We start from the raw sequence: 19,232 nt of genomic DNA on the forward strand, positions 1-19,232 counted from the left end.
GGCGATATGTTTGGGAGGGGGGTGAAGAAATGTCTTTTGATTGGATACTCAAAAAGCATCTTTGAGGGGTATCTCAACAGTGTTTGGGTTACTGGTGTTAAGTTAGGCCTATGAATATGATGTATAACAGGTGTGAATGCTGTAGAACACTAGATAGCCCTGTCCACGTAGGATTATACGATTTTGCGGCCGCGTTTTTTCGTGTAATTCTGCAACATTTGCATAATTTTCTAATCCGCGTTTTTTCAGTTTTTCATTTTTCACAAAACCGCCTTGCCATGTGACTAAAGGGAAGTAATCAACGTAATACGGTCTCATTTAAGTGAAAAGTTGGTTATTTCCCTTGTTAGAAGATCTTGATGGTTAGGGCTTTTGTTCCTTGAGCAGGCTCTATTTTTCAATAGATCAAAAGTTGTTCTCATGTCTGCTGGTTTGACAGGTGTCCCTGGTTTTAGTGATGTGACAGCATCGAGGTCCAGATGTCCTTTTTTTTTTCTTTCTATTTTTCTTTCCTCTGTAGATCTGCGGCTGAAAGTTACAGAGATTATATTTTTGGGGGGGTGGGGTTCTGACTGATGTGTATTGTTTTCTTTCCAAATACTCAACAAACTGCTGATACTGATATGTTGTTTTCAATTTTCTGTACATAAAACATGAAAATTCTTCAGATACATGTCGCGAATGGTTTTACGGTAATTTGCATAATTTTTGCATAATTTAGCATTTTTCTTGCATAATTTGGCCATATAAATTAGCATAATTCTACGTGGACAGCAGCGCTATAGGACTAAAGATTAGTCAAGGTCAAGTGATCAGCTGCAAGAGATGTACTTGTTCATCGAAACACTAAAAGAAAGTCTCTCAGAATGTCTAATGTCATCCATATATGTGAGGCAGCATGGTGGAGTCAGGCTCTCGTCAAAATAATGAAATCGAAGAAAACAGCAGTTTTCTCCCTGCTTATCAAGTTTTATCAAGTTTTTGTTTTTTGGCTCAACACCTTTAATGTCCATTTACAAACACATTCCTTTGAGGATTTCACCGAAAACGTTGATTAAAGGCACAAAAATATAAATTTACAGTTTCCATTGACTCTCCAGCTTTGGAATTTACTAAGCTTTTGCGGCCATTTTCTAGCTAATTTTGCCTCTTAAATCAGGTGACCCCAAACTGGTTCAATCCAAAATATCTCCACTTCTATTGAAGATGGATGGGTAATTTTTTTCATTGAAAGCAAGACAAATGAACAAGCTTTAAGATGATACCAATAACTAAATATGCTGAAAAATTGACGAGAGCCTGATTCCACCATGCTGCCTCACATATATTATATATGCATTGACAGAGTTGCAATAGATGACAAGCAGTCGGGAGTGGTAGCATGGAAAGCCATGTGGCTGAGCGTTTTTCCCTCTGACTGTCACCAACAGTTGTTTCTTACCTGACATGTTAATACACATCAGTTCAGTGAGTCGGTCTTTCTGCCTTTTTACACCACTCATTCAACGCCTTTGTAGTCATCACAACATTCGTGGAATCCTTTACAAAACGGTCACATTTTGTCGCCTTATCGGTGAAAGAGCCCCAACCTCCTCCCCAAGGGAGGTCTCTAAAATTTCAGGCGAAGGAGACAGTTTCATCCTTTTCCCCGTTTGCACAGGTTCAAGTAAACACATGCTCCATGTGAACGCATGCTTAGGCTTAGGAGCCCTCCTGAGCACCGTGTGTTTAGACGGAGACTACTGTATACATGTATCTGCTGCTGCATGATTTTAAAATTTGTGTGGAAAGGGTGTGAGGTTGGTAGCTTTGCAGTCTATTTTTTGTATACTTGTGATTTTATATTGTTCTTCAGTTCTATTAAAAACGTATCCAGAGGTCTTGCTGGCTTTCTTTATAACTCTGTCAAATCAAAAACAGCAACAAGCAACCCCCACCTCCTTCAATCTCAATTTGTGTCTTGACTTCTATCCCCACCTTCAATCGCAAATGTCTTGATATTCTATTCAAGATAGAAAGGGGGCGTTTTTTCATCAAAAGTGAGACAAATTAACAACCTTTTTTTGTTTTTGTAAGGTTTTACAGCGCTCGCAACTGCATAAGGTCATATGAGTGCCAGAACAAGCTTTAAGATGATACCAATAACTCCATATGCTAAAAAATTGATGAGCACCTGGTTCCACCGCGTTGTGGCACAAATATGTTTACTGTATCCATGTATGTATTCTCTCTTTGAGAGTGGAATCATCTGCACATTTTATTAGTTTTGATGTTTTTCTTATTAACAGTACAGTTCTTCTTCTTCTTCTTCCTCGTTCTCGATGACAGCAGCTAGACAGTCAGTCCGATGTCGCGTACAAACTGTGTAGTTCGCTTCAACTCAGAAAGACTGCCATAGAGTTTTCTCTCACAGGGAGCCATATTCTGCCACGTCTGTGCGCGAAGGGTGGCGTAGCGCGGGCAGTGCTGAAGTATATGTTTGGCATCCTCTTGGTCGTGTCCACATTCACAGATCGCTGTTTCTCCCACTTTTAATTAGGTGGACATATGGTGTTTGAGTCTGTTGTGGCCACAACCGAGTCGAAAGATTGTGACCTGGTCTGCTCTATTTAGTATGTAGTAAGGGTCAGAACAGTACAGTGGTAGGTAGAGCTAAACAAAACAGGGGGATTACACAACTTTGGGGCGCTCCGGTGTTTTTGAGTAGAAAGTCGTGTTTTACACCATTTTATTTTACATATTGACGGCGACTGGTCCTGCTCTACAAAACCCAAACTGTAATGTTCTTGTTTATGTTCATGTTAATTAATCTTGAAACCATTATGTGGGGTTGGATTGTGTTGAAAGCAGACGAAAAATCAGCTAAAAGTTTATAGATGTTATCTAAGAATGTGAGAATGGCGTCCTCCTCGCCCCTCTTGGCGCAATAGGTAAACTGCATTTACTGTCTGGTATCCCCTAAAGGCTCTCACAACTTAACAATAATGCCTTAGGCCAGCCTGTTCTTTCCATTTTTCCGTTTCCATTCCCTGGGGACATACGGTGATGGATGCAGACTGTTAAGGTGTGTTCTGCTATCATTCTAATGTTCGGTTTCTTAGGGCTAAAGTTCTTGTCCTGATGTTGCAGCACCCTATCTGATAAAGACGGGAATGAAACTCTCTGTGGCCAGTTCAACTCTTGACCACTTGATTAGTAGTATGCGTCCAAGGTGTCTTAGTGTGTAGTATGCGTCCAAGGTGTCTTAGTGTGGTGGCTCACTGGAAATGATGGCATGCTATCTCTTTGACTGAGTTTGTGTCTGTATTTGATGTTCAAAGCTTTGCGCAATTGAAAATTTCCACTTCATATTTCTTAAATGTTAGTGATTGGACCATTACATTTAGGTACTGTGGCATTTTGGCGGGGAATAAGACAAGTTTACTAGATATTTTGCCCTCTGTAAATTGTGTAATTTTGTGAATTTTCTTAATTTTCACTTTTTTAGGGGGTTTAGTCTTGGATATTGGTTTCACTCTGATGTCTTTATTGACTGCCAGGTTCAAGAAACCGTACCCCTCCCCTGTCTGCTCTTGGCCTGACTTATCCACCTAGAGCTAGTGGGATGGAGCATGCCGTTCCCAGAAGGGACTCTCAGGATGACTTCTCTCTAGACTCTGAGCATCCTGGCCATTGGGTAGCTTCAACTGACGCTGCTCAAGAAAGAAGCATGCAGGTGGCTGCAGGAGGAGCACAGACTATGTCAGGAGGGATGCAGGAGGTTGGAGGAACACAAGCAGTTGGAGAAGGGATGCAGGTGGTGGCAGGAGGAGGGACACAAGTAGTTGGAGGAGGAATGCAGGTGGTGGCTGGAGGAGGGACACAAGAAGTTGGAGGAGGAACGCAGGTGGTGGCAGGAGGAGGGACACAAGTAGTTGGAGGAGGAATGCAGGTGGTGGCAGGAGGAGGGACACAAGTAGTTGGAGGAGGAACACGGGTGTTGGCAGGAGGAACGCAGGTGGTGGCAGGAGGAGGGACGCAGGTGGTGGCAGGAGGAGGGACACAAGTAGTTGGAGGAGGAACACAGGTGTTGGCAGGAGGAACGCAGGTGGTGGCAGGAGGAGGGACGCAGGTGGTGGCAGGAGGAGGGACACAAGTAGTTGGAGGAGGAACGCAGGTGGTGGCAGGAGGAGGGACACAAGTGGTTGGCGGAGGAACGCAGGTGGTGGCAGGAGGAACGCAGGTGGTGGTAGGAGGGGAAGGGATACAAGAGATGAGACCTCTTGGTGTGAGAAGGGAGGGCAGTGGAGTTGTAGAAAGTGGAGGGGGACAAGCAGTAACAATGAATGTGCCTAACACAAGGAACACTTTGTCTTCATTGAGACCAGAAAACCATGTATATGCAGAGATGCTAGATGAGAATGTGTTTTCCAGTTACCTCCCAGGACAGACTTCAAGGCCAGCAGCAGCCCCACAGCCGCTTAACATGTGAGAAAAGTTTTTTACTGTCAGTGTGTATGTCGTCTTTGTTTTCCAGCCCTACAAGTGGTTAGAGGCAACTGCGGGTACACCCTACTTCTTAAATCGCCCTCAGTTGCGTCTACCCATTTGTCTTGCTTTTCGTATAATGGTTATATTATTGTCAGTGTTCTTGTCTTTAACCCCTTCTTTGCCGGGGAGTATGAGCTCATACTGCCAGCTCTGATTTTCATCTAAGCTTGCTGGCCAGAGCAGCAGTCTCATCAGTTGGCGTCAGTGGACTCACTGTCTGGGTCTAGCCCAGTCATGACATATTTGCATCCCAAGCCTTCAATAGTTTCACTTTTTTTCCCCCTTTCTTATCTCCATATTCCCCTTTTTCGTCCATGATTTCAAACGACTTGCAAATTTAAGTCATAAAGTGAAATTCAATGCCTTTTTCTCGTCCTTTTGGTGTTTTATGTTTTACAGAATTCATCTATTATGTGTAAAACTAGACCTGTTTTTATTGATCGCTTGTGAAGGCTAGCAGTGAAGTAATAATAGCAAATCTGGTACTGATATGCACATTTTAAAAATCTGGAATACGAGTCCCCACTTTCCTTGTGGTTAAATCTTCGTGTAAAAGAATTAGAGCCAGCTGACTAGTGGGGATGCACAAGTAACTTCTTATAAGCAACCAGGAACAGCAAATTTTATCAACTTCCTTGACATCCATGGGACCGCAAAAAGTAAAAAATTGCACATTTTCGCGAAGTGTGTCCACCGTTTCTATCTCTTTTTTTTTTTTTCTCCTTATCTATGTTATTGTGCGTCTGAACATTTGCCTGCGCATTTCTCTATTTATTTGTCTGTTTCTTCATTTTCATATCACCAAGCTGTCATGTTTCACACTTGCACATATTGTCATTTATCTTTTCTGTTGTTGCTTTACATATATGAGTAATGGTTAGTCTATTCCGTTGTCTTTTTATCGTTTTATCTTTCTGTCTTCTCACTTAACCCCTGCCTGCTAACCATAAATCCTCCCCTCCCCTCCCCTCCCCTCCCCTCCCTTTACCCCGTGTGTGCTAGGAAAAATCGCCTATAGCTCACTTACTATGAGCACTATATACAGGGTGATCCCCAAAAAATTTGTACAACTTTAAAAAAAATTATTTTCCTCCACACTGAAGTTTTGCGTTTCAAATTTGTACAAAACATTTAGAAGTCAAAAGAAATTTGTCTGATATTCGTTTTAGATAAATCCGCAGAAGAGTTTTGATCTACCTTGCGCTATAAATTAAAAAACAACACATTTTCAGCATAACGCACAAGTTCACATTAGACTTACCACAAAAAATCCCAATGATTGGGCCATATTGCAAACTGCAGTAGTCTAACAGGCCAACAGAAGTTTGCAGATAATTGTTTTCAAGTTTCCCTTGCCTGCTGAGATCATAGTTAAGATTAGTAAAGAGCAGAGAGCTTTTTGTATTGAACATTTCCTCATCACCAACTCATTTCGTAAGTTTTGCACAAGGTATGGAAATAAAGTTAAGGTATTCTTTGATGTCAAGGGTGGAAAAGGTCTGTCAGTTAGGGCCTATAGAGAATCAGAACTAAAAATTCACTGACAAAACGACCACTTCAGGCCAAACATACACCATCCACATCCCTTTAAACGTCACCAAGGTGCAGAATTCAGTAGATGAGCCCCATGAGACGTCTGTCCATAGAGGATGTCTGCAGCGATGACTTTCCTCATCACAACAGTCCGCATTCTCAAGGCAGATCTTCATCGACGACTGTACCATTTTTCCGTTTGCGAAACCATCAGAGGATAGCAATGTGTTCATCATTCCTTGATCGTCTTGAAAAGCGTTAACATTTCCTGTATGACATTTGGTTCCTTGGCAAAGACTATAATATTCACCTTTCAGGTTATATCAACTTCTCAGATGTTCTCTATTTGGGCAACGTCACCCCCTCCCCCTCCTTTATTGTGTTTATAAACAGCTCCATACTGTAAGGTGAACAGTGTGTGTGGCTTTGAGTACTCGGGGTTGAGTGGATCCTTGTGTTTGGCCACCACTGAACATTACAAACGACGCGTTAAAATGTGCCGAGTCCAAAGGAGGACATATAGACGATTGGTTCTCGGAATTCCGGAACATAAAAAATGTTTTTTTCAACTCTGTAGGAGAAAAGAAATATTTTTAAAGGTTAGACAGAAGGAAAGATTACATTTTAAAAATAAAATGAAAGGGAAAAAAACCCCTATCATTTCATGACTTTCCTTACAAGATCTTTTAAATTGGTGGATTTTGCATTTATAGGTCGTTTTTATAGCGTCCGTTTTCGAAAATAACTTTCTTCTTTGTATGTCAAACGAATTCCTTTTGAATGATTTATACCTGTTCCAAATGACAATATTCTAGTACAAATTTTGTGCGAGATATTTAGAAAGAAAAAAAGTTGTACAGGTTTTTTTAATCACCCTGTATTTTTAAAAATATGTCAAATTAAACAGAAATTAACATACTATTCAAAGGAGAGACTTTCTTGAACTAAATTTATTTTGCCAAATGTAAATAAAACATTTTTTCTCCAAGTGGCTGGAAAAGGCAGTCTGGTCTTTTACATCTAAAAGAACAATATCACAACACTGTTATAAATCAGGTACAACGCATAAGCCCATATTCCACACAAAAGGCACACTCCAACTGGCTGGCTTTGTCTTTCACTGACAAAACACTACACACTTCTCTTTGTACTAGACGCCTTCATGTGGGATTCTCACACATAGCAGCCTAAGACTAGATGTGATCACATCAGCAATAGAACGAAGACGGGGGGAAATAACTCTCTTCATTTAAAACTGTAGAAGTGAAGAGATATGAACAAAAGAAAATGGCGGTTTTCAAGTGCATACTAGGTACATCCGCAGCCGACATGGCAACGAAGTATTCTTAGTATTAGGTTGTACCAGATAAGCCCATAGTGCAGGGAAGGGGTGTAAGAAAAACTCTCTCTTTTCTCTCTTGTCCTTTTTAACTCCCAGTGGAGCACAGGCCATCAATAGCATTACTCCAGCGAAGCCTGTCCTGAGCATCCTTTTTTATCTGTTTCCATGATGTCCCTGCTTTTTAAATTTCCGCTTGTACCGCTCGCCTCCATGTCATCTTTGGTCTTCCTTTCTTACGTTTTCCTTCTGGGTTCCATGTTAAAGCCTGTCTGATGATGCTTGTCGGGGGTCTCCTCAGGGTGTGTCCGATCCATTTCCATTTCTTCACCTGTATGTCTTCCTTTACTGGCCTTTGCCTTGTTCTTTCCCACAGTTAAGCATTAGTGACTCGATCATACCATTTGATCCCCACTATCCTTCGTGGGCATCCATTTACGAAGCTCTGCAGTTTCCTTACTGCTGAGAGTAAGAAAAACTACCTTCATATTTTTCCGTTTACACATAACTATCATCCTGGCAGGAATATCCCGCCCTCGTTGAGCCAGCCTCGTTGCCTCAACACAGAGGTCCCCGTGGCCATAGCTGAGCAGCAGCCCTCCTTCCAGAGCTTTTTTCGTTCCATGTTGGAGGGACCTCAGGCCATGACTCCGGTCCGAAATGTGCAGAACGGCGCGACTACATTGCCCGCGCAGCGGGACTCCAGACCATGGCCCTTTGACACTGGTGCTGTCCCAAGTCTTGGGCATTTTAATCAAAATTCATTGGCTGGTCAAGGTACTTGGTCCTGTGTGTTCCTTCTCGTGTGTTGGCAGTAAAAGTACTGTCCAAACTGTCCCAGACAGCCGCCCATTGTCGTGGTTGTCTTAGATAGGTGGACATTGTTCACTGTGTCATTACAATGTAAAAAAAAAAAAACGCATGGGGGGGAAAATGTTTAGTGGCCAATTGTGCAGGTGATTGTTTTATACAGGTGGCCATTGGAGCAGATTCTAATGTAATTGAAAGTAGTGGTTGTCGTTATGTTGTTGGACTGTGTCAGATAGCCCATTTACATCTTGATTTGTATAAATGTCTAAACCTGAAAATGTTCAAAATGAACAGAAGGCTTGATTTATTGGCGCAGATTTGTTATGTTTTCCCTGGTCTTCCGCCTCGTTTTTGACTGGGCATTTGCTAGTTTATTACCAGTGTTTGATTTCTTGACACATGAGGCAATTGTCATAAATGCAGTGTCATTAATCTTGGATATGTGCTGCTCACTGTGAGTGCAAGCCTGTGTATTCTGATGGAAAGTTTATGGGCGCATAGAGTGGCTATCATTCCACATATTAGTGTATCAGAATTTAGAAAAAATTGAAATCAAGTGTGTTATAGAGTTTCATGAGGCACATTGATTGGTCCTAGTCGCATTCGTCTTCTCAAAATAGGAACAAGTTTAGATAGATTTTAACCAATGTGCATCAACTCACTTGAGCCTGAGCTATGTTTCACCCAACAACCATTGCAGCCTGACGATTTGGGGGTATATTGAGTCTTTAACCACAAAAAGACCATGAAAGCTATCATAATTTTAAAAATACATCAAAAGAAAGAAAGAAATGCTCTCACAGAAATGGGAAACTGCATCTGATTTGTCCAAATATTTTTTATTTTATCAATATTTAGAAATGGCAATGTCTGAGGGTTAGACAATTTTTTTTTTTTCGCCCAATTTGTAATAAAATTAACTATCACAATGCGGGGTGACTGACTTGGTCCGTTACTGCTCATAAAGTATCACACATAACTCCACCAAATTTTAAGGAAACAAAGCGGGTGGGTCTGCTGTTGGTTTGCAGCTTCCTGTAGCTTGTAACCAAAGAACACCAGAGATGTCGATCGATAAAACGCATTCCGTAAATACACAGGATTAGGCCACAGGGCTGACGGCGCGTTCCGTAAATATTCGGGAATAGGCTCAAGCGAGTTAATATAGTGTCTTTAGCAAAATTAAACATGGTGCGTAAGCCGCCTCGCTGTCTTCTGAGAGTTTGGTTGCGGTGAAATTCAGATAGCTGTTTCTTTGCTCTGTCAGTTTAAAACACCAAATGCTGTACACCATGAAAAAATTCAGTCTCTCCTCGTTACAATGGTGTAAGTTGTTTGTATGTTTGTGTATTTGCCTTTGGAGCTGGAGAATCACGGTGGAAAGCGGGGCCCTTCGTGGTCGGAATATGAGGTCAGCCGGTTAAAAAATTTACACCCATGCATTTGAGTGCTTCGTGGAAATAATATTGATGATTAAGTACAGTCTTTTCATTGGCAGAGAACGATAGTGCTTTGAACTGGGTATCCTGTGGTATGTTTTTGGCCTTTGGGGTTTAAATACAAAGACTTTAAAAACAAGGTCAAAGTTTTCAAAGATAAATTTTATACATTTGTAAAATACTGGTTCAAAAACAGCACCAATAGAAATATCAGTTCATTTTCTATTAGAACAAAAGTCGTCGGCTTGGAATTATTTTGTATCGATCCTTCCACGAAAATCTGAAAGTATATAACCCCCCAACACGGGAAGCACTTTGTACATTACAGTATAGAGCAGTATTACTCGCTGCAAGGGCTGATACGATGCTAGCTCAGATAGCGCTCGGGTTTTAAATTTTCATGATTGAGACAACGACAGCTTTGGAAGTCACCAAACTTTGGCAGACATTTTTTTCCTAATTTTACCTCTAATACCATAGGACCACCACCCCCTTCAATCATAAGTATCTCAAGTACTATTCAAGATAGACAGGTATTTTTTTCATTCATACCAAGGCAAACAAACAGGCGTTAAGGTTATACCACTAATTCTATATGCCCCAAAATTCGACAAGCGCCTGATTCCACCGTGTCGTGACACACATTATGATTTGTGTGTGTATTTATATATATATAATATGTATGCAAAGTGGCTGTGAAAGAGATGCAGCATGTCATGAGAGTCCTTTCATAGCATGGTTTCTTTACACAGTTCCTTCTCTCTTTGATCAGATGTGTCCAATGGCTACTTCAACCTTTCACCGGAAGTGTTGCAGCGGTCCTTTAGTTTGTTCCTACAGCAGGCACAAATGTTGGCCGGACTTCAGCCCAGTCAGCCAAACCCTTTGGTGCCGAATGCTTCAGTTCCAAATGCTTCGGTGCCAAATGCTTCAGTCCTAAATGCCGGCGGACGAGTCCAGAACAGTGCAAGTCGGCTTAGCCACTGTGAGTTATACTATGGTCAACTCGTTGAGACAGTGCACTTTCATTCCTGATTTTTCTCTTCAGGAAGCAACATTTTGAGCTGAAAGAAAAAGATTTAAACAGAAACCCCAACTGAAAATGGAAGCAAACTTTTAAAGAGGTGGGCGCAAAAAGAAAGTGATGTGGCTGATCAGGGCGGGCAAGCATTTTGTTTGTGGGTTTCAAAATCAGGGTCGTAGAGATGAAAATCTTTAGGTGATGGGCTTTGCCTCTTTAGTCCATAGCCATTGAAACGCTTTTTTCCCGAGAACTGTATTTATGTAACAAATATGTGTGTTGGTTTTTACTATGGGGAGAAAATTGAGGCATCTGACCGACAATGGACACAAAATGTGAACGCAATCTGAGCTGGCTCACATGTTTCAGTTTTCACTTTCATCTCTTCATAACTATTGTCTTGAGTTACATCAGTGTCAGACTCTTTTTTCTTGATCACTTGCATCACAATAATCAACGTCTCTATCATCATCACAACCCTCTTTGAACCTGAGATGAGTTGAGAAAACCCATGTTTTTCTTACAGGCCATGCCCTTTGTTATTAGGTTTATTTACCCGTTACTGACACTACAAAATCAGACAAAATGTTTTGGCAAATTTAATTTGTTGTCATAGGAATGAAATGAACTTAACTGTATTTAGGAGCTGCATGTTTTTGCACTACTCTATATTGTAGTCGCCTTTCCTACTAACTGAAATATGGACTAATAGATGGTCCAGCATTTTGGGAGCAACATTTATCTATGTTTTTAAGTCTATTGTCGTGGCAGCAACAGTTGTTTAGGCTAGACTATCTAGCATCCTGGCAACTACAGTAGTTAAACTCATACTAGACTGTCTAGCATTTCAGCAGTTAAGCAGTACTTACTCAAGGGCTTACTGAACTTCTTTCTCTTCAGCGTCTGGAGGCTCAAACTTTTGCAGCATTGGACCTGAAACTTTTGTGAAATCATTACCAATCAAGTTCATCGGGTTCCTTGCCTCCCACCTGGACATCACAGAACACACAGGCTGGCGACAGTTGCTAGATCGGCGTGGCTGGAACTTCGATCAGATTTACAGATTTGGTAAGCGCAGGCATGAGAACGGGCCCTTTCACTCACTGTTGAATGAGGCAGACTTTCAGCTGTACACAGTCAAAGACCTGGAAGAAGATTTGCGAGTGCTTCCTCGTCTTGACGTGCTGATGGACTTTCAGAGGATGAAGGAGGAACACAACATGTTCATCTAATGGCCAGTGAAAGAAGACAGATATGGATATGATAAGGAACTCTTTCCATAACCAACAGCCAAACGAGAAACCTTTTACTACAAACCTAACCAATGCACAAGCTTCGACGGTGACCACTCATTTGTGTATGTGTGTGCGTTGGGTGTTTTTGTTTTCAGGTGTTTTTGACTCTTTCCACAGGCTGTACTTAATTATTTGAATTGGTATGGTCATGTAACAAGAGTGTGTGGCCTATCCAAGACCATTCTTTGGGGAACTGTATAGGGGAGGAGAAAGAGAGGAAGGCAAAAAGAGGTGGACCGACAACATTGCGGAATGGACAGGGAAATCCTTCGCCTAAACTCAGGCGCTCGCAAAAAAGCGGGAAAAGTGGAGACATCTGAGGAGGCTCTCTATCACGTAGTGCCCCTACGATCCTCGTGGATTATTACTTACTTACTACCCATTACGCCATCTGGCGTTTAGGGTAGCAACAAAGGATCTCCAACTCTGTCTGTTTTGGGCCATCTTGGTCAGCGTTCCCCACGAATGATTCCAGGACTTCATTTCAGACTCTACTGTGCGTCTCCAGGTCACTTTGGGTCTGCCCCTTTTGCGACGTCCTTCGGGTGTCCAGTGGAGGGCAGTCTTCACAATAGAGTGTGGTTCTCTTCTCAGAACATGTCCAATCCATCTCCATCTTCTCCTTTTTATTATGGTGGTCATGTCCTCTTGCCTACATTTAGGTAACAGATCTGCGTTGGAAATCTTGTCGGGCCAGAAGATTCTGAGGATTTGGCGTAAGCTGGTTGTATGAATAGAAGATAGCTTGGCACTGTCATGATCAGTCATCCTCCAGCATTCAGCTCCGTATAGGAGTGTGGATAGTACACAGCTGTTATACAGCTTTAACTTAGTTTGTATACTAAACTGTCCTGACTTCCAGATGTTGATCATGCTTCTGTGTACAGATCTTGCATTGCCGAGTCTGTTCATGATGTCTTCCTTTGTGCCGCCGTCAGTTTTGATTATGCTGCCTAGGTAGGTAAATGTGTCTGTTATAGGCAGGTCTGTGTTGTTCACCCTAATCAGCTTTGGGGAGCCTACATTCAGTGTCATCACTTCTGTCTTCTTCTGGTTTATTCTTAACCCAATCTGGCGTCCGTATTTGTGGAGTCGGTTTGTTTTTTCCTGCATGTGTTGGTTGGTATGGGAGAGTGGTGCAAGGTCGTCGGCAAAGTCAAGATCCTCGAGGGTGGAGAAGGGGGTCCACCTTATGCCTCTTGATGTATCCTCTCCTCGTGGATTATGGGATCAATTTTAAAAAATGAATTACTTAATTATTTCAAGAGAGGAGAAATTAAGTACAAGATGGCATAGCTTGAATGAGAGTAGCAAAGTAGTCACAAGTAGAACGTGTACTTTGTTGTATTTCACCATGAATGAAAATTGATTTTTCGTACTTGACAAAATCACAGAGAATGTAGATATTGTATTACACTTACTTGGCAATATCTCAGTATACTATGGAGCTATCCCAGTGTTGTTGTATTTTCCAATTTATGAAAAATTCATTAAGTTTGAACACATTACCACTGTCCCAAACTGATTAAAATGCTTGAAGACAATTAATTTCTGCGATTTTGCTAAAATCTGCACCAGATTTGAGAGGAAATATGTTTCATCATCTGGATACGATAATCTCTCATTCTCTGCTCAAATGTGAACTGGTCAGACGAGCACCGCTGCATCAGCCATGTCTTTTAGTAACCCCGAAAAGGCATTTTGCGTTTTAAAAATATGTTAAATTCAAGCCGCTAGAGAAGCTCCAAACCTGTAATTGAGGACAATAAAATTTAATTCCCGATCTACATCAAGTGCACCTTCTTAAAGAGTAATTTGGGGATGGTACAAAGAGTTCAAAGTGAAGGGGCGTCTCTCAGAAAGCCTTGGTGGGTGGTATGTCAGTCCTCTGGTGTGGTTTGCTTCTTCTTTCTTATCAAACATCTATCGTCCTTATCTCCCCTTCTTCTTTTTTATGTTTGGTACTCTTTTGTAACACCTCTAATCTTCTTGCGCTCATATGACCTTATGCAGTTGCGAGCGCCGTAAAACCTCTACCAAAAAACAAAACAAAATGCCATGAAAGAAGGGAGTAAGCAGTAGCGAAATGTGGAAACAGTTCACATGTCGCGACAATGCTGATCAAGTCAGCTCAAAGAGGTAGTTATGAATTAGACTTGTCAAAGTTCCCGACTTAGAAAATCTAAAGGTATGATTTGAAAATGAAGCCTTATCAGCTAATCACATTTCTGTCCGCCAAGAAATATCCCAGGCAATGCTTCAGAGAGAAAACCAGTGACTCATGGACTTTTAAGACAAGTTAGACAGAGAACTTTCTACAGTCTTTTTGCTTTAGTGATGAGGCTCATTTCTACATGACTAGAAAGGTTAGTTCTTGGAATTGTGTTCACTGGGCAACAGAAAGAGCAGATGAAGTGAATGAGGGAGACTTACATTATGAAAAGTCAATAGTGTCGGAAGTTTTAAGCTCATAAGGTGTCATAAGGCCATTTTGGTTCTGTGATGAAGACAGAGTCGCACAAATTTTCCCTTCAGATTTATTATTTGAATGGGTTAAATCAGTTCTGGCTATCCATGGCATTGTTCTGTGGATATGAAGCAAGAGGTCAACAATGGTCAATGCAGGATAAGGCAGTGTCTGAATGTGGCTGTAGGGAATTCTGGGGATATCGTTTTATCAATCATTTGACAAAGCCGTCATTGGCACCACGCGGGCCAGTTTGAACCCACTTTACTGTTTTTCTCTGGCGTTATCTCATAAACGAACTCTCAGCTGAAAGATTCCAAACCCTTTAGGAATTCAGAAGTATCAAGACAAAGGGCTTGTGAGAGCCACCACACCACAGCAGTTTCAGAACTCTACTCAATTTTTAGTCAGAAGAAGGGAAATGCTTTGTGCTTGATGAGAGCCATATGAAGCATCTTTTGCGAAGCTAACAGTTCTAACGTACCTTCATTTTTCATGTAATAATAATAGATTGTGTAACTGTCTGTTTGGAAGGTTCCTTCATGTTTCTACCAAAGGACTTTGCTGTTTGTTAAGCGGTTTTTGTTTTATTATTTTATTTTTTTGGTGGTCATCCCTGTACATCATATAGAACACCAGTTATAGTAACTGGACTCGTACAGATAAATGAGAGAAAAAAAGCACAAAAAACAGTCATGAACTGACGCAGGCACATTATCACCTCGCACAGCACTTAACAGCCATGCCTGCAGTTGAATAATCAGTGCTTCCAATCTTCCGTATTTTTACGGAAATCTTTACTTTCTGACTTGCTCTCCAATTATTGTCAAGTCCCTCCGTAAAAGAAAAGTGCGACAGAGTTGGGCTACCGGAATTTTGTAGCAAAAGATCTGTAATGCCTTGTATAAGTTCTGGATATTTGCGGTGATTCTCTCTGCAATAAGTTAATGTTGTAGAAAGCTGCCAGATTGTGCATTTCTTGCAAACAGCCATTATCCCGTTAGGCCCCTTTGCATTCAATGAGGATTGGTTGGAAATACATTTTTACCTGCGGATTGATCAAAACCTGGCTCACCATGTTTGCGAACTTTTTGTGCTAGTTTCCTCCTTTCTTTCATACACTGGTTCTTTCTGTCTATCTTCGGATTGTTGCCGCGGCTGGAAAGTCTGTGCGTTGATCAAATAAACTGACTTGTGATTTAAGACGAAAAATTACTATCAGAAAGAAACTTTGGTAAATTTGTCTAGATATAGAAAAATCGTCAGTACGATGATTCTACAGCACGGGTACGTGATAAGGGCCGTGATCCAAGAAATTTATGCTAAAACAATTATATAAAATACATCAGATTAATTCGATGTGGTGTTCCGGGGTTTTGACATGTGACATTAAGACGTGAAATGGAGGAAAATTAGGGTATACGCTGGGTAACTGTATTGTCAAGGTACATCTTTTTATTTTTCCCAGGTTTGCCTTCTGTCTATGGTGTGATAACAAATTATAGTAGCAATGGCAAGGGAAATGTCCTTTTAACCCTATCTGTACGCCTGGGGTCATTTTATGCCCCCGGGGTTGTATTTTTCACATCTTAGAATACTTCTAGTAAGAAGATCTCTTTGAAACTTTCAGTATTTCTCAAAAATCACTTTGACAGACTGCTATGCAAATCATACGGATGGGATTAATGAGTAATTTGCTCTTTGGAAAGTTGTGGCACAGAGTTCCCCACATCGTATGGATACGATAGTAAAACACGACATACGAATAGAGTTAAAAACTGCCAGCAATGGAAAGATATTGTTGGGGAAGAAATCGTACAAGACAAATCTTAGTGAAAAATAGGTGTTATGAGTTGTTAAGTCTTTTTTTAAAGTTCTAGCATGCTCCCAAATGCCAACAGCACGCTCTATGCGCTTTACGATCTATATTATTATTTTATCCCAGCAGGCTTGATAACTTTCTGAAACAATCTCAACTTCCTTGGCAGTAAACAGTGTAAGCTGCCATTTTTTATAGGCACTAAAACACTAACTAACTTACTATCACACAGACAAGATCATTCAGTGTCTATGGCCTGTTACCCATTCTCACCTAGGTGAAGTGATGAAAATTTGTTCTAAGTGCCTTTCCCAAGGACACAACATCGGGCCTGAGGCTCGAACCCCCAAACTTGCAGCCTCATGGTAAAGAGTCAGGTAGCCTAATTGACACCATATAAAATTGCATCGCTCAAGTTCTTCAGCTGTAGTGAGTGCTGAAGTTGAAGGTGTTGGCCCGTGGAGCGCTCTCTTGGAACCACTGTTGCCTTAATGAATAATATTTGGTGACAGAATTGATGACCGATATTGTGCAGGCCTTGTAGGGATCTGCCAGGCAGGTGCAGTAGAAACTGTGCTAACTGTGGAAGTGCCACAGAAGACTACACATTTGTCAACTGTATTTTGGAGCTGGCGTCCATGTGTATAAATGTTTTGTTGACACGGTTCATGATGGAAGAATTCTGTGAATGTCAAATTATTATTATTGTTCACTTTTTTTCTTTGTTATCCCATCTGCCTCTGCCGTACAGGTTTTTTTTTTAGATGTTTGTTTAAAAGATATTTGTCCACACATGCATACACTGAGCCCCAAGTACATTTTCATGTTGCTTTTTGTTATAGCATAATTGATAATCTCGTTTGATTTGCTTGATTCCTTTAAAGGAAAATACAATTTGTGAGGCAGCATGGTGAAATCAGGTGCTCGTCAAAATGATCCAAGTGAAGAAATGGGCATTTTTCTGCAGGTTTGTGAATTTTTATTGAATTTTTGTTTTTTTGGCTCAACCCCTTTCATGCCCATTAAAGAACACATCTCTGTGTGGATTTTACTGGAAAACTTTGATTAAAGGCACAAAAAATGTAATTTTTCAGTTTCCAGGGACTCTCAAGCTAAGGAAATAATTCATCTTTGGCGAACATTTTGTGACTAGTTTTACCTCTGAAACCAGGTGACCCCCACCTCCTTCATTCACAAATATCTCCACTTGTATTCAAGACAAATGGATATTTTTTCCTCCAAAGCGAGACAAATGAACAAGCTTTCAGATGATGCCAATTACTCTACATGCCCAAATATTGACGAGCGCCTGATTCCACCGCTTTGTGACACATTTTACTACATGCTCATGCTGCATTATTCCTTGTCTTATCATTTAAATCTGCCTGCCTCATGAAAATATAATAAATGAAGGGTAAAGTATTCTTTCTCATTTTAAACAAACCTTTACCAAAGTCAAACAACTAGCGACCCCAGTTCTTTCTTGTTAGATCTCTATTTTTAATAACAGTGAAAACAGTTCATAACAAAGAGTGAGCTTAGAAAGATGTCACATTTTCACTGTTTAAAAAAATGGAGATGCAGCAAGAAAGTGCTGAGGTCGTGGACTGCGGGGCAGTTTACTGTCTTCAAATACCCAATTGATGCAGAAAAAGCTGTACGTATGAATAAAGCTAGTGCATCTTTGGGAGACTCGGAGGAAGGGTTTTGGACTGCCTTGGCTTTCACACAGAGACAAAAGTTGAAAGTTTTCATAATCTTGTCGTAGTGTTGAGACGTGGACAGGACCAAAGCCGTGACAAGAAGCTTAATTATTTCCAAAAAAAATATCTCAAAAGATTCTTGGTGAATTTTTTTAAAAACATCCCAAACTGATGCAGCTCCTTGGAATTTATTAGACTAGGACGGCCTTTGGATTAATAGAAGTGCTGAATGGCACAGCATGAAAAGAAAAAGTAACAAGACTACGAGGAACATAAGGATGAAATATATTATAAGTAGTAAGAAGTACTAGAATTTTAGTAGTAGTCTACCAGACTGGTTGTGTGCTTATCTAAAGGCTATGGTGTGAGGTTTTTTGTTTAATTTGAAATTTGTGATTTTTTTTATCTAGCTAGATGAAGTGATGGAGGCTGTTAAAGTATGTCTAATTTTCTCTGTAGAGCTCAAATAAATTATCAAGTTATTATACTGGCCAAGACCTGAGCTTGCAACAAACCCATCTTCCAAGTATTTTCTTTCTGTGCATTGTGGCATGGCGGCGGGCCAGACAAACTGACCTTGCCGGCTGTTATTTGGTAACCTCTGCTGTTGTGTAATTGTAAGTATCATTCAATTGCTTTGCAAACAGATGGCGCAAAATTTGAATCCGTTTTGAAGGAGATTCGTGGTATTTTGTTTTGTTTCGTTGTAGGCATAAGAAATATGCAGTCACTCTTTTGTATATAAAAATGAAAACAATTTGATGTTCTCATGGCTGGAGAGAAAATGGCCTGTCCAGTCTTCTATTGAAATTTTAACTTTTATCAAGAGTCTTGATGATGTTGTATAAAAATGTTCACTTTCAGGGGTGAGTGTGCCCCATGTCCCAGCAACCTGTGATATTAGTATTTATTACTGATATCTGACCATCAGAGTATGGTACTTGTGACAGGCCATCGACTCCTTGAGCATGTACATTCCTGTACATATTTGATTGATGACCTCCCAGAAGGGAGGGTGTTGAATGCAAGAAAATGCTTTGTTGTGATGTCTGTTATTATCATCATGTGTGTCTGTACTTTTATATATATATACATACATACATTTTTAACCTCATTTTCAGAAGGGGGGTGTAATCACTGTAATCAGTATCATGTGTGCCCCCTTCCTGACTGCATAATAACTGCTTGGCACTTGTGACCATGTAAGCAATGTTCATCCACAGTCATAAGGGCTATAACTCAACCTCTGACACGCTTGTCTTGGATCTAGGATGTC

At 40.8% G+C, this 19,232-nt stretch overlaps 1 protein-coding gene across 1 annotated transcript in view; it reads left to right on the forward strand.

Moving 5' to 3' along the window:
• LOC101846322 overlaps positions 1-12,390 on the forward strand; it is a gene marked incomplete at its 5' end in the record, with an annotated part of 21,950 nt that extends 9,560 nt beyond the window's left edge. Inside the window, 4 exon segments of the mRNA XM_005089590.3 lie at positions 3,540-4,467; positions 7,926-8,179; positions 10,424-10,636; positions 11,573-12,390. Coding sequence (XP_005089647.1) covers positions 3,540-4,467; positions 7,926-8,179; positions 10,424-10,636; positions 11,573-11,904 — 1,727 coding nt within the window. The 3' untranslated portion in view covers positions 11,905-12,390.
• Positions 12,391-19,232: the final 6,842 nt, after the last annotated feature.

This window comes from Aplysia californica, unplaced genomic scaffold, assembly GCF_000002075.1.
Source record: "Aplysia californica isolate F4 #8 unplaced genomic scaffold, AplCal3.0 scaffold00007, whole genome shotgun sequence".
Classification (NCBI taxonomy): Eukaryota; Metazoa; Mollusca; class Gastropoda; order Aplysiida; family Aplysiidae; genus Aplysia; species Aplysia californica.